Source organism: Microcebus murinus, chromosome 5 (genome assembly GCF_040939455.1).
Source record: "Microcebus murinus isolate Inina chromosome 5, M.murinus_Inina_mat1.0, whole genome shotgun sequence".
NCBI classification, from domain to species: domain Eukaryota; kingdom Metazoa; phylum Chordata; class Mammalia; order Primates; family Cheirogaleidae; genus Microcebus; species Microcebus murinus.
In genome coordinates this window covers 36,295,424-36,321,118 of record NC_134108.1, presented here as the reverse complement: position 1 = coordinate 36,321,118, position 25,695 = coordinate 36,295,424, and the positions used below count along the sequence as shown (strand labels likewise).

Genomic DNA, 25,695 nt, shown 5'->3' with positions numbered 1-25,695 from the left:
CTTATCCTAAGCCCTACCCTTTTTTCAGGCCCCAACAAGGGTTCCCAATCACACCCAAAGATTGTCCATGCTACTTATTAAGTACTTATTTAATGCTTCCTTATGTTGTTATAATTTATCTTTATAACTAGTTTCCCAAAAGAGACAATAAGCCCCATATGTCGGATACTTTGTCTTACATAGATTGACATCACATCATTATGGCCTGGTGGAGTGTTTTGCATATGGTATGTGAATAATTAATGTATTAGTAACTATACTAATAACTCCATACTTATTGCTATTTAGTAAGAAGCATGTTTCTAACCTTTCAGATAGTAACTAAGCTGCCTAGAAATGAGAAGGTATCAATTTTCAATGTTATTCCAAGAGAAGAAGAGGGTAACAGAAAACTCAAGAAATCTAAGACAATATTTCAGATTTTTAAACTGCAACTCAAACTTCTCACTCTAACCCTCCACTTTGTAATCTCTGCTAACATAGCCTCCACTGCTTACTATGGTAACAGTCGTGTACATCTATGCTCTGCTCTACAAATGCCTTAAACTGTGAAAGTAAATTTTAGCTTTTTATTGAAATTCCGAAATGTCACTAAGTATTATTTTCTCATTTACTTGTCAACTTTTTTTTTAACCAAATGTTTATTATTTGTTGAGGAATTAGGCTTCTTGCATTGACCTGAATACATACAGGCCCTGAAAGAAACAAACTTTTAGTGCTAATAACACCTTTCATATAACACATCAGACCCTGTTGTTTTGAAAAATGACATGACCAATAATGAGGTCCTTTCACATGAACTTTTTGAAGACTTACTAGGAGAGATGAATAAATATATTAACGCAAAGATTTTTTTGTCACTATATTGATTTGAACATATAATTATGAAACTTTTCTTTAGCTTTAAAAGTTTTAATATCTTACAATGTTGATCCCATTTTTAATTTTTTTCCTATGAATCCATTTAGAATCTAAGAGATTTTGTTTGTGGTTTTCTACCATATTTTGTGCTATCAAGGCTTGTTTTTTTTGTGCCAAAGATCATGATTTTTAGCTCAAAATTACAAAACATATAGGAATTAAACAACCTGTTGATTTTGCATGGAGCAGACGACACTCAGGAATTCCTGTTGAATTTAAAAGGGAGGACCTCAAAGAGACCTTTACATTGTCTGTTTTACAAGCAAGAATTTGTATTTTGTAGTTAAAACATTGCACATATTCACATACATGCAGAGACTTTTTGTTTAAACATCTACAAGAAAAGAAATGAAATATAAGATAATACTAGGAATCTTCCATTTACTGACAGGTAATTGAAGATATGTATTTAAATTTTATCCCAAAATGCCAGCAAAGTGATATTAAAAAGTAAGAAGTGACACAAGAAGTGTCAGCAACTTTTAAAAAATAGGGAGTAGATGGAGGATTGGCAAATGACTTAGCAGAAAGGAAAAACCAAAAACTTATGAACATGTAGAGGAGTGTTCCAAAGTACAAATTTAGCCTATAAAACCCTCTAACAGTCAGGATTTGGAAGTGGACAGAGTGTGTGAAGTAGAGGAATGAAAACTAGAATGGATTGAATGATCTTTTCAAGGAACAATTAGGTTACTTCCAGGCTCTTCCTTTGGTCCACACATTAGGCTTCTCCTCCAAACAGGTAAGTCTCTTGAGGCATAGGTAGGCATGAGCAGAGTTTCTGAATGCAGGAAGATTAAATTCAAATCTGCATACTGAAAAAAAGTCTGCATACTATGTAGCACAGGTCCTTCCCAGTTCAGCCCAAGAAGGCTGTGGTCCGGTGCCTGACTCATAAGACTGGAAGACCCAGAGTAAAATCTCACAGAGCCCTACAGACCAAGCATTTGGAAGGCAATGCCCAGTCATCATATGGAAAAGACACCAACTGACCAGTACAGTAATGCCAGTACAGTAATGCGTAACAAACTTCCAGTCCAGTTTTGGCTCCTCCTATTTGATGTGAAAGGACACCAGGGATCACCAGACTTTGAAGGAAAGGCTCCAGCAGGAAAATAAGAGACAAGAATAAACATAATAGAAAATCTTCAAGTCATTCCCACTGGCTGTCCTCTCTGTTGAAAATGCTCTTCTTTGCTCTGTTTACTCCTTCACTTCATTCACTGAATTCAAATGCAAAATACTGAAAGATCTTTTCTTACCATTATATCTAAAATATATCTAAGGTGCTACCCTCTCCCTGCCCCCACCTAATTCTTTGTCATTCTATTTCTTTACTTGAACCCATCACAAAAATTAACTCAAAATGAATTACAGATCTAAATGTAAAATGGAAAACTATAAAATTCCCGGAAGACATAGCAGAAAATCTAAATGATGTTGGATGTGGCTATGACTTTTTAGATGTGACACCAAAGTCATGATCCATGGAAGAAAGAATTAACAAGCTATCCTTTGTTAAAAATTAAAAATTTCTACCCTGTGAAAGTTACTGTCAAGAAAATAAAAGTACAAGTCATAGACTGCTAGAAAATATTTGCAAAATATATATATGATAAAGGACTATTATCTAAAATAAACAAAATACTCTTAAAACTCAGCAATAAAAAAAACAAAAAATAGGCCAAAGACCTTAGCAGATACCTCATCATAAATATACACAGATGGCAAATAAGTATATGAAAAGACGCTCAATGTCATACATCATCTGGGAAATGCAAATTAAAACAACAATGAGACAGCAAGCACTATACACCTATTACAGTAGCCAAAATCCAGAACTCTGACAACAGCAAATGCTGGCAAAGATATGGAGCAACAGGAACTCTCATTCATTGTTGGTGAGAATGTAAAATGGTACAGCTGCTTTGGAATGTCTTCCAGTTTGTTCCTTACAAAACTAAACACAGTATTACCATATGATCCAGCTATTTTGCTCCTTTGTATTTACTCAAATGACATGAAAACTTATGTTCACACAAAACCTGCATTCAGGGGTATATAGCAACTTTATTTACAAATGCCCAAACTTGGAAGCAACAAAGATGTCCTTCAGTGGGTAAAAGAATAAATAAACTATAGCACATTCAGGTAATGTTTTAGTATTCAGTGAAAAAAAGAAATGGGCTATCAAGCCATGAAAGGACATGATGAAACCTTAAATCATATTATTAAGTGAAAGAAGACAATCTAAAAAGCCTACATACTATATGAGGCTAGCTATACAACATTCTGGAAGAGGCAAAACCATAGTGACAGTAAAAGGATCAGTAGTTGCCAACAGTTGGCAGGGAGAAAGGGACAAGTAGGCAGAGCACAGGGGACTTTTAGGGCAGTGAAAAGGCTCTGTCTGATGCTATAATGGTGGATACATGATATTATGCATTTGTCCAAATCCATAAAATGTACAGCACCAAGAGTAGCCCTAATGTAAACTACGGATTTTAGATGATAATAATGTGCCTGTGTAAATTCGTGTATTGTAGCGAATATACCACTCTCGTGTGCAATGTTGATGATGGGAGAGGCTGTGCAAATGTGTAGGCAGCTTTTTGTACTTTTCACTCAATTTTGCTGTGCATCTAACTACAAATAAAGTTTGTATTTTAAAGTTGTGAAGGAATTATTAATTTCAGGGAAAACAAAAATTTATACAAGCAGTCATAATTAACTATGTGGCTCACCCATAAAAATATTTACATAATCATAAATTTTATAATATTGATATAATCAAATTTTAGAGAAAATTATGCAGAATGGTGGGGAATAGAAAGCGAATAATGTGGTCTAAGAATGCTAATTCACACTTTCCATAGTAGAAATAATTAGATAATATTTAAATGATAAATGAATAACATCAGTATGAGCACAATATTTGCAAAACGGAAGTAAGTAAACAAAGAAACAGCCCTTTAAAAAATGAAAGTGATTGCCTTTGGACAAGTACCAGAAGGTGGGAAAAAACTATGGACAAAGAGTGCTATTTCTGGCTATTAACCTTATTGTAATTTTAATTTTTAAAATGCGAAGTCCCTATCCAGACATCACAAAACAAGACACTCAGACCATAACCACCCTCTCTTATGCACCCTTCCTTGCGCTGTCCCTTTGCTACAACAATGGGCCCGGTCGTCATCTGTGGCGTATCTGCAGGCCTGTGTCTTGCTCTTGTCCTATAATGCTGTCTTGCTTTCCTCAATAAACCTCATTTTTGTGCTTGCCTTAAATATATATATGTAATTAATATTCCAGATAATAACATAGAAAGCAAAGAGATAAATATATGAAGTAATAAAATATGGTACTTGTCATCCAGATATGGTTGACAAGTTCAACCATATGGTTCAAATGATTTTTAGAAATTAGAGTTAATCATTATAGGTTGAATTGTGCCCACTCCCCCCAAATTTATATACACACACACACACACACACACACACACACACACACACACACACACACACATTCTAACCTTCGGTGCCTTACAGCAGTGGTCCCCAACCTTTTGGACATCAGGGACCAGTTTCAAGGAAGACAATTATTCCACAGGGGGCAGTGGAGGGCTGGAGGGTTGGGGCAGTGGTGGTGGGGAGGCAGAACTCAGGTGGTGATCCCTGGCCCGGTTCCTAACAGGCCACAGACTGGTACTGGGCTGCTGTTCTTGGGTTGGGACTTCAGCCTTAGAGTGACTTTCTTTGGAAATAGGGCCATTTCAGATGTAACTAGTGAATGAAGTCATCAGAGTGGGCTCTAGGCCATTATGACTAGCATCCTTATAAAAAAGGGAAACTCAGACACAGACTGGCACACAAGGAGAACGCTATGTGAAATAAAGGCAGAGATTTCAGTGATGTTTCTACAAACCAAGATGCCAAATATTGCCTGCACACCGTCAAAGCATGGGACAGAGTCTCCCTCAGGGGAAGCCCACAGAAGGAACCAGCCCTACTTACACCTTGATCTTAGACGCTTACCTCCAGAACTGTGAGACAAGAAACATAATTTGTGGTACTTTGTTAATGGCAGCCCTAGTAAACCAACGTAGTTGCTATATTAGAAAGAGGAACTAAAGGAGACTCAGTTGTCTGTTAAATCCAGCACAACTCCCTGCCAATATCTCTGACATTTTAGGGGGAAAAAATGAATTAAAGATACCATCCAATATATTATGAATATTTTTTGTAAAAATATTTATAAAATTGTTAATTTCTCTTAAAAATTTAATATTAAGATAGAAAAGATTGTCTTGGATTTATAGTATGCTTCATTCTTTTAGATAATGACAATTATAAGGGAGACACAATGTTCCCTTATAACTTGGATATAGTCTTGGATTGAGTGCCCAAATAAGGCACTTACATGTCTTAGTTTCCTGGCTCACTACCCACCATCTTCATTTTGGGGCTCATATTCTTTACCCTTGTTTTAATGGCATATTGTGTGCTTTATCAAAACAAGGCTCTTTTTGGGTGGCATAGTTAGAATATACATAATTAGTAAATGAATGAATGCTATGATCACCACAGCTCTAGTACACAACAAACTCAACCTGCATCAATCAATGCTTTTCTGAAGTGTTTCTGTAGCTGTAGTAATCAACTTTCCTGGTGTGTTGGAATTAAGGGGTTCCAAGGAAAAGGGACTTTCATTGCAAAATCTGTGACAGTCCCAGGTGTTAGATGGTGGTAACCTATCTGAACTACTGCTATGTGTTATAGCCAACAACCATATTCTCACTGTCAGTGCTTTGTGCTCTGGTCCCTGTTTGAGATAATGATTACCCTGACAAATGCATGCATAGTTGTTTACTGATTCATCCAGTTTTTACTAGAACCATATCTTGCTTCAACAGATGAGTAGAGATAACGCAAATAACCCAGTTCTCAGTTTCAGTAAATCCTTCTTACCATTCTTTCAAGTGGACCTTCATAGCTGGTCATGACTTACTGTGAGAGAGGAAGATTTACAGAGATACATTAGATATCACCAGCTGTATACATAGATATCAGCAGCTATTAGGAAACCAGACTATGCTCTTGCTGGACTGCACAAGCCTGGCTGTCCTCAAATCTTAGTCTCTGATTGGTTGCCCTTTTAAACTTTTTTCTTTTTCCTCATAGGCTCCAGTGATTTACTCAGTTAGCTTTGGTAATCAGATTTTACATAATCATGATTCTGAGAAGTAGAGAACATTATTTCTTTCTTACGGTTGCCACTCCAAGCCTACCTGTGGACCTGATACTTCCACTGCCACTGGATAAAATACATGGCAGACCTCCTATTTGTCTGGTTATATCCAGATAACAAAAAGTAATCTGGCCGGGCGCTGTGGCTCACGCCTGTAATCCTAGCTCTTGGGAGGCCGAGGCGGGCGGATTGCTCAAGGTCAGGAGTTCAAAACCAGCCTGAGCAAGAGCGAGACCCCGTCTCTACTATAAATAGAAAGAAATTAATTGGCCAACTGATATATATATAGAAAAAATTAGCCGGGCATGGTGGCGCATGCCTGTAGTCCCAGCTACCCGGGAGGCTGAGGCAGAAGGATCACTCGAGCCCAGGAGTTTGAGGTTGCTGTGAGCTAGGCTGACGCCACGGCACTCACTCTAGCCTAGGCAAGAAAGCGAGACTCTGTCTCAAAAAAAAAAAAAAAAGTAATCTGAAGTCACTATAGCTTCCAAAACAGTCTCTGTTCAGAAATTAATATGTTTGGTATTATAATAAAAAAATCCAAATTTTATTCAAAATTAAATTTCTGCTTTTATACAGGAAAGAGTTGTATGCTCAGTGTTTGACTTCTGTCTTTACTAACCTACTCCATCCCTATCTCACAACTATTATCTGAGATTTCAGGCCCCTCCATACTTGGAGTATTAAAACGGCAAAAAGATAAGGAAGCAGGAAAGATAAGTACTAACAAACCTTAGTGGCTGATGAAAGTGACTCTTTCTCAAGACACTTTTCTGGGCTTTTCAAAGCCCTGACTTGTACTGAATATCTCGCCTGTACATACATGATTTGGTTGTGCCTCTTCCCTACTTACTCAATTGCACTCCTTCCCTCGGACCCTAGGAATACGTAGTGGTATAGATTCAGCCATTATCCCCCTACCAAATGGCCTTCTTGGAAAGTATTGAGAGAAAGCCCGTGTTAGCTCTCTTTCCTCATGGCCTACATCTGCTTCCAAGGATCATTATCGTAGACCAAGGGTCCTCAAACTTTTTAAACAGGGGGCCAGTGTACTGTCCCTCAGACCATTCGAGGGCCAGACCATAGTTTTTAAAAAACTATGAACAAATTCCTATGCACACTGCACATATCTTATTTTGAAGTAAAAAAACAAATGGGCAAAAACACCCGCATGTGGCCTGCGGGCCGTAGTTTGAGGACACCTGCCTTAGACCTATCATATGAGTAGGTAGCAATACACTTACTTTCTGAAATAATGCCTAATTTTTGTTTGACCACTTAGCAAGTATCTCTACCCATAGGCTCTATTTTGAAATTTATAAGGCTTGAGTCAGAAACTAGTTGCCATGTCTCTCTGGTTCCAAGAGATACTTTGAAGCCTTTCTCAATAGGCTTAAGAAAAAGTGAAATTACCCAACCACCACCATGGATATAATGGTATTATTGCTTAGTGCTCTCCAATCTCTAAATTCCCTGGCTATTCCAACTCAACCCTTTCATTTGTCCAATGCGAGTGTGTGGCTCAGGTTCCCAGACATGATTTAAGACACTTTCTGTACAGAATCTTTCTAGTCAATCTAGCACATAGGTCACTTTGGAGTGAGAATATTTGGCACCTATTATCCTGCAGCATCAACTATCACTGAAACTGAAATAGTTTCATTTCCCATCACTGACCCTCTCTCTTTGAATTTATCTTTCTCCGTGACTTGCTAAGTAGTAGAATGTGTTTCATGCACATTTGCTTTAGCCATCGATTTCTGAAAGACATTTGTCCAAGTGCTATTGATAACTTCACCTTGGTGTGTGTGATTGTCAGCTGAGTGCAAAACTCCACCTTTTATTCCATTTGTAGTTGTGTATCAGCTAACATGGTAAACTTCATCTAAATATTTATTGACTTATGTCTACCCTGCAAGAATTTGGTAATGATATTTTTAAAGAAATATTATGACCAATTTCACAAATTTGACAAGATTGAAGAGACACTGATTTGCTAAAATAATAGTATGAGAAAAAAACAAGTAATATTATGTTTTATGAAGTAAAGGTCTTGTAAATTTAAGCATTAGCCACAACATTATATTAAATGTTGCAGTATTGAAGTACAATGTTAAGATTTAAAATGTGCAAAAAGTAAATATTCTGAGGGAAAGGAAATACTGAAAATTTACAATACCATGAGCTTCACCTGATAAGAGTTTAAGTCATTTCTTTTGTGATATTTACAAGTATTGAAAGGTAAAGACCCTTCTGTGATATAATTAATGCATGTCATTGGTAATTTTCCTAATAAAATAATTATATCTATATTGTTATAGTCAGGCAAACCTTCACGAGTAGAATCCATAGACACATAATTACTTTAGACACTTTGTTGCTGCCTGTGAAATATAGTATGGAGCAGGAAAAAAAAAACAAACCCATATTTCTAAAAGAGAAACTTAAAGCAAGTCAGTCCCAAATAAGTTAACTAACATTTATAAAGTAATTCTCATCCTTATAAATTGCCTTCTTGCAGGAAACAGACCTTATCCTGACTTTTAATATTTCAATGCACCGATCTTGGTGGATGGAGAATGGACCAGGATGTATGGTGACATCAGTGACACCCGCCCCAGACTGGGCCCCAGAGGACCATCGCTACATCACGGTCTCAGGGTGTTTTCTGGAGTACCAGTACATAGAAGTGGCTCATAGTTCCCTCCAGATTGTCCTCGCAGTAAGTGTTGACAGCCAACCACTCCTAGTGCTTCTGTAATTGTTTTTATTTCTGTGCAAACTCAGTGCACACAAATGGAATCTGTGGGTAAAGTGCAGCCTTTTTGCTTTTTCCTCGTTAATGCCACTTTTCACAGGAATTTAATAGGAATTTGTCATGTTAATTCAAGCCATCCCCTGGACTAAGTGCACTGATTTTCTTCAGCAATCAGTAAATAGCCTTTGTCATCATCAGCATTTTACATAGGAAATCCAATCAGTCAAGATGTGATTACTTGGCTTTTGGTAGACTTTTCCAAAGATTCTGGAGGGAAGATCAGAGGGTTCTGATAACTAATATTCTATAATATTCAAATTTATAAGATTGCGATAGCTACCTTCTCCCCAATGCTTTTTTCAGGCATGCTGCTAGCAATGGGATTTCTCTTTTCCACGTGCCCTATCTCCTTCCTCTTTCTTCCTAAATTTCTCCCAAATATCCCATCACCTTTTACTCCCCACCCCCCTTTTTGCCAACACAATTCAGATTTTCTATAGATTTTAGTTCTAGACTTTCATGCCCCCATTTTTCACAGTACTGTTCCAATAAATAACCCTCCTTCTAACGGAAGGCAGTAGAAATTATAAATCACATATTTGTATAACATATACCTATGTTATATAAAATATATTATTTTATTATGACAAAGAGATAAATAAAAGCACCCTTTCTCAAGAATAATTTTTACTGAGGATAACTGCATGTCATGGGATATACAAAGTTAAGGCAACTTTATTATACATTAATCTATTTATTCATTACAGATCCTAGATCTATAGAACTGCATATATTTTTCTTAGGTTTCTTGTAGGATCTGCAATTGATGTGCATAATCTTAAAATTGTTAGCAACAAATAATGCAAGCGGAATCTGTTTTTTATTTCTTTCTTCAGTTAATTACTTTGGGGATGATATTGACTCACAATTCTTAAATAACAAGAAATAATAGGTCCTTGGTAGAATAGCATAAAATTCAGAAGGAAATAAAATTCTCCTGGAATTAAAAAAATAACTACATGAATGTGTATGAGATTATATAGCTAATAAATTGTTATTAGATTCTAATGGACTATATGGACTATATATGTGTGTGTTATCATAGGCTAAGCATGCTGTGTTAGTAAATACTTCAAAAATCTCTATAACTAAAAACCATAAAGATTTGCTCTGTGTGTCAGCAGGAGGCTTCACTAATCACTGTCACTAAGGAAACAAGGCAGGTGGAACAGCCACTATCTCAATCATCATGGGTCTCCATGCCAGAGAACAAAGATAGATACAGAGGGTCTGCATTGGCACCTAAATAGTCCTGCTTGGAAGGAAAACCTCATTACTCACAGCTCATTGTCCAGAACTGGTCACACAGTCCCATCAAATCACAAAATGATCAGGAGGAGGGAGAGCTGTAAATATTTGGAGATCAGTATTAATGATGTACAAAACATTTGAATTGCGTTCTTTAGTAAAGCTCTGAGTGATCTCCCTTGAGTATGTCCAACCTGAGACACTTCTTTCAACAAATAAAATCTTCTGTAATAGTTTTACATCAAAAATTGCTCATTTTGCTTATCCTAAAATAAAGACGAGTTAGATTTAATGGGATGGAAGTAGCCATTTCATTCCTTAAAATATATTTAAATCAAGTATTCACTCTCACACTGGAAAAGTGAAATATTTCTGGGATTTGGGAACATAAATATCTTTATGTGTTATAGATGAGTTTTAAACAAAATATTCCTTCTATGAAACTCCTTATTTTTACTCTACCCACATTTTGAAAAACCTCTACCTGTTTCAAGAATAATGTGAAGATATAGTTTAGGTGTACGGATACTTATATATAACTATTTTAAAGAGTTATTTGAATTTGTGTGTTTATGTGTGTAAACTATATTCACAGATTTATTAAACCCCACATAATTTTGGCACACAGGGAATCTGCTAAAAAAATACATTTGGACACAGAAGCATATGTTGAGGCTGACATACTGCCCAAAGAAAAAATATTTTTACATAAGTAAAAACCATCTGTAAAGGCAAGGTGGCTAGAGTACAAAGAAGATAGATGGTGTGTCCTGAAGAACAGATGTGACCGATATTTCATGCTACTGGCTCCCACTTCTCCTGTCTGCATTGCCCCCAGTGGAGTGAAGGAATAGTTTGAGCAAACCAGCATAGGATATGGCATCTTTACCTCTCCCTTTTCCACCTGTTCTTTCCAGCGGTGCACTTTTTTTGCAATGCTGCATGTGGAACACCTGAGAGTAAGTAAGCACCTGTGCAGCTAAGCCATTACTTGGAGAAGTTTCAACACACTTTCTGCCTTTAGTCTTGCCACTGTGTGGGCAGACTTGGGCTGAAAGCATCTGCTGTACAGAAAATTTAGCAAATCTTAATGAGAGTTTTATAATGCAAACCAAAAAGGGCTTATCTTGAGCAATTTGTTCTGCCTAGTTATTGGAAGCCCTCCAAATAAACTTTCCTGTATTTATTCTGATCAATTCTGCTGTAATGATTAAGTGATGAAATAGTGCCTCTAATCTCTGGTCCTCCCCTTTTGCGTTACCCGAATCATCCCCCGGAAGTGCTCCGTTTGGTCCAGCCTAGTGAACACTTCCTGAGTGCTTGTCCCCTGCTGGCATCGAGAAAAGCAGAGATGACAGGATCCCTGACCTTGAGGATTCACAGTCAAAAATGGATCACGTTTCCCCAGGGTACAAACCAGGTGCAAACAGGCATGTTTCAGGGATGTGACAGGCAGAGAATATGGTTTGTGCAGTTTATGGCATAATCTTGGCTTCTTAATTCCATCCTGGTTTTTGTAGTCAGCTGAACTCTCACTCTTCTCACTGTTGTTATCAATCTTTGAAGCTGCCCTCTCTTCTAGGATATCTGGCTTAGATCTGTTTTCATAAACTGGGGCTCTCTCAGCCACTGCTCTTGATTAACTGCAAATCTCTCCAGCTCTTTTTCTCCACCCTCACTCAGCCTTTATTTTGCAGATTCCTGACCCCTGGCAAGCCTGTCACCCCATTGCTCAGTTTTCTGCCAATCAACTCTGGGCTGGTTTTGAAATTAGCATTCACAAAGCCCACATTTGCATCGCACATACATAAGGTATCTCCCATCTACAGCCAAAGGAAGACAAGTATAATATGCGTATAATTGGGAAGTGGGGCTATTAATCACACAGCCTCCAGGCGAGCAGAAAGGACTGCCAGAACACGATAATGATGAGGCAGGTGTGAGATCCCTAGCTTTCTCCTCCTCCAGCAGCATTTTCTTTTAGTTAGTATCAGATAGCGCATTCAAAAGGAATACAGGTGTGCACAGTTTTAATAAAACCAGAAATTTAAAAATCCACATTTATAAAATAGATAAATGTCTGTGGGAAGAGCCAGGGAGGAGATCAATTAGGGAAATGATATTATTTATATTACAAAAGAATTAATCAAGTTCCTTCAAACAATGTGTGATTAGAACTGCATGGATTACAAAATATGTTCACATGCATTAATTCTTTGACTGTACAATAGTCCTCTGAGGGCAGCAGAACAGGTTAAAAGCTTTTCCTAAGATGTCTTAGCCAGTAAATAGGGATGATGAACACACTCTCCTTCAAGGATGGGAAACAGTTTTCAACCTGAATGCAGCCCCAGCTGATGGGTAATAGATTCCTGAAGCCCCAAAATTCAGAGTTGGTCAGTGGCAAGGAACAATGTGGTTCATTAGCTATGGCTGCCATGGATGAGGGAAATGGAAATGTATGTGCCTCATATTTATTATGTACATGTTTTGCTTCCCTTCCTGTAACCAAAACAATGAAAAGGAAAGATATTTTATAAACCAATGTGCATAAGTGATACTTTAAGTCAAAACATTTATAGCAATAACTGAAGTAACTAGATATGTTCAAATATATGTTAAAATTTCAAATAATTGGTTGGGGGAAAACACACTTCATCTCTCTCTTTTTTCTAGAAACATCCGGAGAATCGATATTTCTATGTTTAATATGAACTTCTTCAACCCAGATTGCTTGTTTTAGTCTTCCTTTATTTCCTCTATTTTATTTTCTTTACTTCTGACACACTTCTAAGTTCATGGAAGGTTGACTATTAATTGTTTTTAGCAGACTAGCAGAGGATATTGGTAAAAATGTAAGTAGCCTTACTGTTTCCTGTAGCAAGTAGAGTTGGCTTAGACACCATATTCAGAAGAACAGGGAAGTCCTAGAAATTTTTACAAAAAAGTTCTTATATCTGGTGCATGGTTCATAGCTAAAAATCAGGTTAATTGTTAAGTTTACCCTTTAGTTATATCTATTTCCTATTCAGAAAGCTCTATGCTTTGTAAAGTACAGAAAATGATGAAAATCTTTGTTCAGTAGAGTATATAGTAAAAAACATTTGTAAATAAATTATGTACCTTCAGATCAATGAAGTCACAGATGTTTCCAATTATTCTTGGTTAATAATTTATGTTTGCCATTTGGCTTGCTAACACTTGCCGAGGAATGCCATTGGTGAAGAAGTTTTCCAAACTTCAAATCCCTTTATCCAAATTGACTTGCAGTTGTGTTGGGAATGACAAATGGGTATTTCTTTGGATGTTGCTGATGTATTTGATGCATGCGTGAGAGTGACCTTATTGTACATGTTGCTCTTTGATACTGATACCTCCCTTAATCTGGAAAAACTGCTTCCCAATGATTTGCTTAAGATTTAGGTCATGATTTTCATGTCATCTAGAACATTGGCATTAAAATTGTAAATCTTAAATCTAAGTTGTGAATTTGTGTTGTTTTAAAGGGATGAGTGGGGAAATAGTATAAGCTGGTACCCATCTACTGCTACATTGAGAAGTGATACAGTTGCCATAGCCATGGGAATATCTTTTGTTACATTTATTTTAATTTTAATTTTTAAAAAATGTTTGCTTAGATTTATATATTTTTTAAATTTCTAATTTTATGGATACATAATAGTTATACGTATTTATGGGGTAAATGTGGAAATTTTGATACAAGCATACAATATGTAATGATCAAATCAGGGTAATTGGGATATCCATCACCTAAAGCATTTATAATTTCTTTGTGTTAGGAATATTCCAATTCCACTCTTCTAGTTATTTTTAAACATACAATAAGTTGTTAGCTATAGTCACCCTATTGTGCTACTGAATACTAGATCTTATTCCTTCTAACTGTGTTTTTGTATCCAGTAATCAAGCCCTTTGCATTTCCTCCTCCCCATTAATCTTCTCATCCTTGATAACCATTTTACTTTCCATGAGATCAATTTTTTTAGCTCCCACATTTGAATGAAAACATGCAATATTTGTCTTTCTGTACCTTGTGTGTTCTACTCAACAAATTTATATATATATGTATTTCTTGCAGAGAAATATGATAGAATGATCATATTCACTTTCAAGAAAAAACTTATTAGTACAATAGTCTGTGGAAGCAGTAACATGGAGTTCTAAAAGAAAAGAAACTACATAAAATTTATGATCCTTAAACAAAAATGTGTACATGTGTTTTTAAATAAAAGAAGGTGAATTTCAATTCACAGCAGTATTCAGATTTCAGTGGATGTATTTAAGAGAGTAACATAATAGGCTTCTTTAAAATCCATTAATATTTATAATGTGCCAAAACAACAGCCAATTAAACTACTCCATATACTACCCAAAATGATCTATAGATTCAATGCAATCCCTATTAAAATCTCAAAGGCATTTTTATGGAAATAGAAAAAAATTCTAAAATTCATATGGAATCACAGAATATCCTGAATAGCCAAAACAATCTTGAGAAAGAAGAGCAAAGCTAGAAGTGTCACACTTCCTGATTTCAAAATATATTATAGAGGGGTGAGATGACTGAATAGAGACATCAGTTCAGATAGTGTCAGAAAGAAGGAAAAGTTTTAGATGAAAAAATCAGAGCTCAGGTGTAATGCTGAAAAAAAAGTGTCAAAACCTACCAGAGATTCCAAGGAAGAAGTTGCAGAGCGGAGCAAGAAGCAGCAAGAGTTCAGCCCCCGAGATTATTGGAACTGAAAGACAAAGGGGACACTAGCTTTCAAAGTCTATAGGATATAGCAAAAGCAGCCCTAAAGGGAAAGTTCACAGCTTTAAATGCACCCATCAAAAAAATAGAAAGATCACAAATTAACAACTTAATGTCACCCATTTCTAAAGGAATTAGAAAGAGAACAAACCAAACCCAAAGCCAGCAGAAGAAACGAAATAATAAAGCTCAGAGCAAAACTAAACAAAATCAAAACCAAAAAACAATACAAAGTCTCAATGAAACATAAAGTTGGTTCTTTCAAAGCATAAACAAAATCAATAGACCACTAGCCAGATTAATCAGATATGGAAGAGAAAGGACTCAAATAACTTCAATCAGAAAAGAAAAAGTATCATATTACAAATGGTACCACAGAAATACAAAATAGCATCTGTGAGAATACTATGAAAACCTCCAGCAAAAAACCTAGAAAACCTAGAGGAAATAGGTAAATTCTTGGAAACACATGACCTCCCAAACCTGAATCAGGAAGAAATAGAAACCCTAAAGAAATCAATAATGAACAATAAGATTGAAGCAGTAATGAAAAATATCCTGACCAAAAAAAAATACCAGACCAGATGTATTCACAGCTGATTTCTACCAGACCTACAAAGAAGAATTTATACCTATCCTACAGAAACTATTTCATAACCTCGAGGAGGAAATCCTCCCTAACTTATTCTATGAAGCCTATAGTAGCATCTTGATACCAATGCCAGGAAATGACAGGCACAACAAAAAAAGAAAACTGCTGGCCAATGTCTCTTATGAACACAGATGCAAAAATCCTCAACAAAATTATAGCAAACCAAATTCAATAGCACATCAAAAAGATAATTCACCATGATTGAGTGGGTTTCATGCCAGTGATGCAAGGATGTTTTAACACACACAAATCAATAAACATGATTTATCACATAAACAGCAACAAAAACAGAGACCACATAATTATCTCAATACATGCAGAAAAATCATTCAATAAAATCCAGCACCTTTTCATGATAAAAACCCTCAACAAACTAGGCATAGACAGAATATACCTCAAATTTATAAAAGCTATCTATGACAAACCCATAACCAACAAAATACTGAGAGGGGAAAAAGTTGAAAGCATTCCCTCTAAGAACTAAAACAGGAAAGGGTCCCTACTGTCACTTCTATTTGACATGGTATTGAAAGTCATAGCCAGAGCAATCAGGCAAGAGAAGGAAATATAGGCATTTGAATTGGGAAAGAGGAGGTCAAACTATCCCTGTTTCCTGATGATAAGATTTTGTATCTAGAAAACCTTAAAGATTCCACCAAAAGACTCCTGGAATTGACAAATAAATTCAGCAAAGTCTCGGGTTATAAAATCAATGTATGTAAATCAGTAATATTTCTATATACTATTAATAGTCAAGCGGAGAGTCAATCAAGAACTCAATACCATTCACAACAGTTACAAAGAAAATAAAATACTTAGGAATATACTTAACAAACAAGGATAAAGGACTACAAGAAGAACTACAGAATACTGATGAACAAAATTGCAGATGACACAAACAAATGGAAGAATATCCCCTGTTCAAGGATAGATAGAATCAACATCGTTAAATTTTCCATACTTTCCAAAGTGATTCCAAAACAATCTTAAGTAAAAAGAATAAATCTGGAGGCATCATACTACCTGACTTCAAATTATATTACAAGGCTACAGTAACCAAAACAACAAGAAATTGCTATAAACATAGAGATATTGACCAATGGAACAGAATAGACAACTCAGAAATGAAACCATCTAACTACAACGAAGTGATCTTTGACAAAGCATACAATAATGTTCACTGGGGAAAGGATGCCCAAATTTAATAAATGGTGATGGGAAAACTGTATAGCCACATGAAGACAAATGAAATAGGATCCCTATCTCTCAACATATACAAAAATTAATTCAAGATAGAATAAAGAACTAAATGTAAGGCACGAAACAATAAAAATTCTAGAGGAAAATTTAGGAAAAACTCTTTTATACATTGGCCTAGGCAAAGAATTTGTGACTAAGACCCCAAAGGCAAATATAGCAACAACAAAAATAAATAAATGGGACTTAATTAAATTTAAAAACTTCTGCACAGCAGGTAATCAACAGAATGAATAGACAACTTACACAATGGGAGAAAATATTTGCAAACTATACATCTGACAAAGGACTAATATCCAAAATCTACAAAGAACTCAAACAAATCAGCAAGAAAAAAACAACTACATCAAAACATGGGCAAATGACATGAACAGAAGTGTCTGAGAACAAGACAAATGGCCAAGAAACATATGGAAAAATGTTCAACATCACTAATCATCAGGGAAATGCAAATTAAAACTATAATAAGATACCACCTTACCTTTATCAGACTAGCCATTATTAAAATGTCAAAAAACAATAGATGCTGGCATGAATGCAGAAAGAAAGGAATGCTTATGCACTGCTGGTGGGACTGCAAATTAGTACATCTATGAAAATCATTATGGACATTCCTCAGAAAATATGTAGACATACCCTTTGATCCAGCAATCCCACTGCTGTGTATCTACCCAAAGTAAATGTAGTCATATTATCAACAACACATCTGTACTCAAATGTTTATCACAGCATAATTCAAAATTCCAAAGTTGTGAAATCAACCTAACTGACCTTCAATTCATAAGTGTATAAAGAAAATGTGGTGCGCACACACACACACACACACACACACACACACACACCATGGAGTACTACCCAGCCATAAAAAGGAATGAAATAATGTCATTTGTAGTAACATGGAGTGAACTGGAGATCATTATCCTAACTGCAGTATCTCTAGAATGGAAAACAAAGCCCTATATTTTCTCACTAATAAGTAGGAGCTAATAGATGGGTACACATAGACTCAAAGTGATATAAAGGACATGAAAATCCAAGAAGCAGGGGGAATGGTGGGCATAAGATAAAAACTTTCCTGTTTTATACAATGAACACTATCATGGTGATGGACACACCAAAAGCTCTAACTTAAGCACATTATACAAGATAGCTTTGTAACAAAAACACTTTTACCTCCCCCTAATTAATATTTTGAAATAAAAATAAAATAAAACTGAACTTTGAAATATGTAAAATATATATAAACACACACATACACACATACATCCAAGCTACAGTAATTTAAACTGTGTGGTACTGGCATAAAGACAGAGACCAATGGAATGGAAGAGAGTCCAGAAATAAATCCATGTTTATATGGTCAACTGATCTTCAACAAGGTTGCCATTTAAATTAATGATGAAAAATATCCAGCGTTGATTTCAAATGCACATAGTTTTCAAGCGAATTTTAATTGTTGTTTAATTCTTTCAGGACACATTGGAGCAGAAATGCTCACTACTCTACAGCAGTGGCTCTCAACACGGGCTGGGAATAAGAATTTCCTACTCAGTTATTTAAAGGATTACCATAACATGGCCTACTAAATATTTAGTTTCCTTAGGCCTGAGATAGGGCCTAGGTGGGTGTAATTTTCAAAACTTTTGCCAGAAATACTAGTGCCTTCCCTTTCTCTTCACTACTGATCCTTCTGACATCTTGAACTGCTTAGAAACATGGTATCCTGTCAGGGAAGGTGATTTTCGAATACAAAAATGGTATCACAGCTCTCGGTGCCCCACCAACTCCTTTCTTTGCCTTAAGAGTCATTCTCCATCCAGAACTGCAGGGTCAAGCCTGTAACATAAATAGACTATTATCAAATACTATGTGTGCTGTATTTCTCAGTAAATAGTGAGTTGTAGATCCAGAATTGAAAACTCAATCTTCTGATTTCTAGTCCAGTGTCAAAGACCATTCAACAGTTTTCTTCTTAGGACAAAACTGCTTTGTGCCTGCAATGGACAGAATGACCAACCCTGGGCTTCTTTCCTAGCTGTCATAATAGTTCAATAGCTACGTTACTGGGCACCAATTATTATATACACTGTTCCAGTGATAGTTCTCCTGGGTACTCAGAAACATAGACTTGCTTGTCAAAAGGTAGTAAGTCAATAAACAAAATAAATATGATTTGTTTATGGAATATCAGACTAGTTTATACAAATATTCACAAAAATATGAGAAACACCAATATGACAAAAATCAAGACATACAGGGAGTTTTTCTCAATGACAAGGTTGCTGAAATAGGAGAGTTACGGAGGTAAATAGAATCAGAAAAGGACATTGAGTGGTGCAAAAAACATAAAAATAGGCAAAGTTCTACGAACTAATTTCAAAACTTTGACTATTATTGATCCCTGAATACTAAGAAATACTATAGTGACTGAATAGTTGGAAGTAACCTATTGTTACTTTTGAAGTGGGCATAAGTTTAACTTTTCCAATCTGTTCTCTATTTCTCTAGACAATTCATTTACACATTATCCCTTCAAAGCTCTTATGTCTTATCCACAGATGTCAATCAAGTTTTGGTTAAAGTAGACACTAAATAATTAGTCATCATGGCCTTCATTTTATTTCTTTTTATTACTGGAAAGTACACTTGTAAATTGGTGAGTAGTTGTGTGAGCATATGAACAAGCAAACGGCAAGAAATTAAACAGCCTCTAATGTCAAATTAAGTTTAAGATTTTTCTGCTTTTAATATTCTCTGATATTCCCTGCATGCAAATTCAGAAATACAAGGCAAAATATTCATAGTCTGGGAGTCATAATCCTTAAATCTTACACCCAGTTGTATAATAAACTATTTTGTAATTATGAACTAAATGAGATAATGTTTAAGAAATTGCCTTGAAAACAATAAAGGTAGTAGTGTTTATTTTCTGTTTAGTTCAGTTTCTTCTACTGTTCATTGAGAATATTATTACCTTTTCAGGCTAACTCACAGTGATATACAAAAAAATGAACTAAATCCTACTAAGATTACTTACTCCCCAGATAGAACTATAATTTTTAAAGCCAGTGTAATACTATTTAGATATCGTACCACTAACCTGCACAGGGGCAAATTTTATTCCATTATCAACCATTATTATCAGTTTGCAACATTTGCTTCTATATGTAAGGTTTGAAGCACTCGCTTACCCCCTACGCATACTGCTTTATCTAAGGGAATGTTTGGAAACATCATAGAATAAAAATACCAATACATTTAAGATGGTGCTAAGGATTACAGGCTATAAAATTTCACTGATAATTGGGTTTTGTTTAAAAAATAATATGAGATTTAAGTTCAACTTGTCTGCATAGAGCTTTGTGCGATGAACCATGTATAACACCATTTTTAGATTTAATTTTGTAATTCTAAAATTATTTCAGAAAAAAATAAGTATATTAAATCCAAATTATTTCAGAATAAATAAAGTATATTCAAATATACTAAAATATAATATTTTGGGAAAAACATCACAGCTCTTAGCCTTGACTAAAAGGTTACCATCTTCCTTTGTAATGCTTGTATACAATATCATTGTCTCTTAGGATGTCTTTTCAGTCATAATCAGCTATAATTATACAAAATTCTTAAGACATAAATCTTTGATGGCAATTTCCTCATCACAAGAACTTCTAAATACTGTGCTAGAATAACAACAGGAGGATGTATTAGTGTTTTCAAATAAGAGCAAGCCATTCTCAAAGGAAAGATGTAAAGATGATTTATAACGACAGCTATAATATGAAGGATAATTTATTGTTTAGCATGTTATCCTTGAGTGAAAAAGAATAAAAATATGGGCAAACACACTTAAGCTAAATAGTGTTTACACAGGAGTAAAAGAGCCATCTGTGATATTCCTTCTGTACCTTTTGCTTTTACTAGTCTTATAAATAGGATTTAAAACTCTATTATTCTCAACCCACACATTCTTCCATATGATTCCTAGTCCTCATTATTCTCTTCCCTATTTCTCTCCTTGTGATATCGTGCCTGCATTTTACCTGACTCAGCTGTTGCTTCCTCTCTGAAATCAGTTCCAATTGTCACTCATTGTGTTAAATTCCTTTCAAGCAGTAACTCTGGAACTCAAAACTACAACTTTTCATATACGTGAGTTTATCATCTGTAATCTCCTAACTTAATTTATAACGTTATTTTCTTAAAGAGGCAGTTATTTGTCCCGTGATTATTCTGGTTAATGCTAATTGCAAATATGGCCCTAGAGTCATGAACTAAATAGTGTCATGGCTCCAAGGATATTTTTAATTTTCTTCTATCCTGAAATGTATGTGTTGCTCTACTCTCCCTTATTGATTCTCAATAGCTCTGCTTCTTAAATTTAGTCAGCTTATTATAAGCAACTTTATAAATACAAATTGTTCTTTTCTTCTCTTTCTGTCCAGTATCTTCGTTTTCCCTGCCCATTTGCCGCAACTTTATTGATTTGTCATAGAATTATGGATAGGCTCTCACTTTTTTAATTTCTAAGTTTTTTAACTCACTTGTGTAATCTCATGCCACCATATTAGTTGACTACCATGCTTAGGTTGATTTAGTCCTAACATTCTATGAATGTTACCATGAAAACCAATTTTTACTGAAATTATACTGTGAGGTAGAGGAAACTTCCATGTCAGTAATTCAATAATTGCTCTTGCATTCATTTTCAGCTATGTACTTATTTCAAAAACTTAGGAAAGTATGTGTTTCTTACAATTAAAACAGAGACAAGTTGTTAAAGGAAGCTTGATATTAAAAATATAGTAAAGGAGTGGCCAAAAATAGATGGGAAAATATGTTTGGTCACTCCTTTATTGTCTTTTAGTTATGAATCTGGGATCTGAATTGAAATGACATAGCCATGTGGTACCCACATGTTCTTTGCTTCAAATATATGGCTTTAAAAGCTCCAAAGTTGCTGTGATACTTAATCTGGGACAGAGTTGGAAGACCCACATCCCAGCAGTGGTAAGTGTTTGTCTCCTGGGCAATATAGCACTGCTATATGACAAGATACCCCTGACAGCTCATCGCCGGGATAGCATGTGGAGTAACGGATCATAAGTGCTGCCTTCTAATATATTCAGGAACTTCATCAGGGTCAGGACTCAGGTTGGCCAATGATTCTGAGCAAAACTATATAGTTGGTTTCCCAGCATGATCTTGTAATTCTATTCCTTTCCTGGTAGATGCAACTAAACTTTGTGCAGAAGATATATTTTCTTCATTTATTAACCCTACATACAAGTTTCATTTATGTGGAATTGATACATAGATTTATGCCAATAGAGAAAGATGATTTCCTTTTCTTGTTTCAATTTACTACTTATTGGGCTTTGTATTGCAGGCTAAAAAGCTCTCCTATGATCTCCTAGGAAAGAAACCAAGCTGGAATGACAAAAAGTCAAATTAATTTTTAAATTAAAAAATATAAGCTGTGATGCAGTTGAGTATGTGAGACGTCACAAATAACCAGTGGGTAAAAGTTTGCAATTTAAAATGGTGGTTTAAAGTTGTGTAGATTTAACCTAAAGATTCAAATTAAGAAGTATTCTATTCCTCCATATTGTTCAACTGCTTGGAGCTAGAAACAGCTTTACATTCATTCAGTCACTCAACCAATATTCACTGAGCACCTACCCCCATGCATTGATATGCATCATTGGAAATATAAAGGTGAGTCGAAGTCTCTGCTTTCATGTAACTTAAATTCTGTGAGGAGAGGCAGATTAATATGTGTGTACAGTATGATAACTGCTCTGCTGATGAATAAAGCAGGATAAGGTAACATAGAGCCACCAGAGAATGTTCAGGGTAGACCATGCTAATAGATTACTTTTGAGCTAAGATATGACTTCAGTGAGGATTGGTACATGTGGATATTTGGGAGATGAGCATCATAGGTAGAATAGTAAGGGCAGTGACATCTACTCATGAGGGCATCCCTGGAGCTCTAACCAAGCATAGCCTACTCTGTAGTCAGTAGGTGCAGGTTACCATTCTTAAAAGGAAGTTAGCTTCAGTATCATTTCCTTCTTCCTTCTGCTTTCTTCAATTCTTTTCTTCTTTAAAAGACCTACCACTTTCCTTCAGAATGTGGTCATTCTCTCTACCCTCCATATCTCACATTTGGATTGGTGTTAGAGTTCTTTTTCAACTTATTCTATTCACCTTGCCATCTTTCATTTATCTGCCTCACAAGCCTGACATTGAGTTTATTACTCCCCTTCTCAAGTCTTCCCCCTTCTGCCCTTCTTTCTATCACGGTCAGGATGGAAACAACCTCATCCCCATTTCTAAAGGTTGGAATCACAACATCATCTTCATTCCTCTGGTGCCATATCTCCTGCTATGTTAATAATCCAAATACATCACCATATCCCTAAATTTTAGAGAAACTTTAGTTACTTGATTGTTAGAAGACAATATTTTTCAAAATCTGTCTAGAAAATTCACCCATTAGATTATAAAATCTATTCAACAGAATCTCCTTGATGTTGAGTAAGATTTTTATAGCAAACTATGCCTTGCCAAAGCTTGATTGGCATTACTCATTATCATTCCTTCTCCCTCTGTACCAATTAGTTCATAGAAATCTTGAAATTTGGGAAGGCATTTTTATAAAGATTCATTCAGTGAGAAAAGTATAGAATAGTGTCAGTGAAAATATAAATTTGTGTATCATTATTTTAACCATAGTTTATAAAACATTTTCACATATGAAATATTGTGTTGTCTTCAATAATTCTTTAACTCTGAGTGCCTTGCCAATGTGACTGGAAAAATTATTTGATCATTTAAGTTATAAATTAAAAATCCTTGAAAGCCCTATTAAGTATATCTACATGAACATTTACCTGAGATTAATCTTTGCTTTTTTTGTGTGATGCATTATAGATTTTCCCCCCTTTATACCCCATATGCTTACAGATGTTAATCTCCAGAGGAGTGCAATGATTCTCCCAAGAAAGACGGTTCGTTGCTTGGCTTTGTTTCACAGACACCCGGTTGGAGGCTCTGATGACAGATAGCCTGCCTGTCAGCTTTGCTTCATGAATCCAAAGAAAATGGAACTTATCAGAAGCTGAGCCCCAAGCACTACCTGTGCCTCTTATTTGGGCCTTTTTGTGCTAGAATTGGCAGAGGTCTTAGTCTTTCATCATTTGGTTCACTGATAGGAAGAAAAGGGAGCAGTTGCACTTTTAGGTACCACTCTGCAGACTGCTATATTGCAAAATAAACAAACAATATATTTTTAGGGCACCACCTGCAGCAAGCAGCTGTACCAAACAGAGCAGAACCACGAAGGATGTGATTTGTTCCATTTAACATGAGGCCTTGAGGTTTGAGATGAGAGGGAGGAGAAGGTTCTCTGTATACAACCCACACATCGCAATTTAAACTGAAGCTGATTTTCTTTCTTTTTTAGATTGGAATTGAGGTATCATTATAACTCTCCTCCTTTCTTACCCCGCAACCTCTGGTTGAAAACAATTCTATTATCGAGGTTATAACTGTTAACTGGGAAAATTATTTTTCTCTGCCAGCAACTTCCTTTTTCATTCAAGGGCAATTTTCTCTCATAGCAAACTATACTTAAATGCCAACATCTGCTATATCTAAGCTGTATATAAAATGATGTCTGGCATTTACATTATGCCAATGACATGGTTAGAGAAATTCATACACTTGGCTTACATAGGGTTTCCATCTTATCTATAGCTTTCATCTATTTTTGTCCTTCTTCGGGATCTGTCTGCCTCTCTAAATGTGCTACACAAATTCAAAATACTCTGAAAGCTGAACGCTTAGCTTTTATTCTGATTGACAATCTGTTCTTGCATTAACCCATTCCTCTCCAGTCATAAAAACTGTATAGTACATCGTGATGAAAATTTCACCATACCTGCACTGCCTGAGTATATAGAATTTTGAGGCTGATGCAAGGCACATTTTAGGTATTTGCTTTTCTCTTAGACTTAAAAATCTCTCCTCATCCTCTTAATGGCTATTGATTCTGGCCTCACAAACCAAAGTCACCATTTCATTTTCAGTCCTTCTAGGTGAGCTGGGATGAATATAATTAAATTATAGATGATTCTGGAGGCAATCCAATTAGTCATGAATTGAGGTCATTTTAAGTACAGAGTGGGACAGTTAGCTTTAATATTAGATTTGTCACCAAGAACTATACAATATTTTGTTTTTGTCTTGGCAGTGAACACTTTTTTTAAGAAAAAAAGAGGAAGTTGTTCTAAATATTTACGAAGTGGACTAGAATGCCATTATTAAGTCTTCTACCACTAACTAGATTCTTAGTCTGAAGGAGAAAATTATATTGGCCATCTCTTTGTGCCTCATTAATACCTTTTCATAGTACTTGTAGATATTGCTCTAACACTCAGAGAAGGTGAAAGAATTATAAGTCTGCAATGATGCATGCCCGCAGATAATAAAGGAAATCGAACCCTGCGAGCCAGGAAACTAAGTTGCCTCCATTATCTTCATCTTCATCATCAAGGTAATGATTTTTAAGAATACCAAGCATGAAATAAATTTGTACCTAAGTTGTCTATAAGAGCGATGTGGGAACTGCTTCCATCTCTCACTTTTCTAACATATTAGAAAAAAACTTTCTGGAAATTGCTCAGATTGGGTTTTGCTAAATTATGTCTGCTTCTAAATCATTGTCAATCAGTCAAGTTTCTACTTATGATTATGGACAGTGCTTTT

At 35.6% G+C, this 25,695-nt stretch overlaps 1 protein-coding gene across 2 annotated transcripts in view; it reads left to right on the top strand.

Annotated features, from left to right (window-relative positions):
- NKAIN2 (sodium/potassium transporting ATPase interacting 2) overlaps positions 1 to 25,695 on the top strand; it is a 967,023-nt gene that overhangs the window by 792,858 nt on the left and 148,470 nt on the right. For both annotated transcript variants that reach the window (XR_001157261.2, XM_012777552.2), the window contains exon 4: positions 8,690 to 8,890. Coding sequence is in view for 1 of the 2 variants with exons in the window: in XM_012777552.2 (XP_012633006.1) it covers positions 8,690 to 8,890 (201 nt within the window). In the remaining variant the exon portion in view is untranslated. The remainder of the gene's footprint in view (positions 1 to 8,689; positions 8,891 to 25,695) is intronic.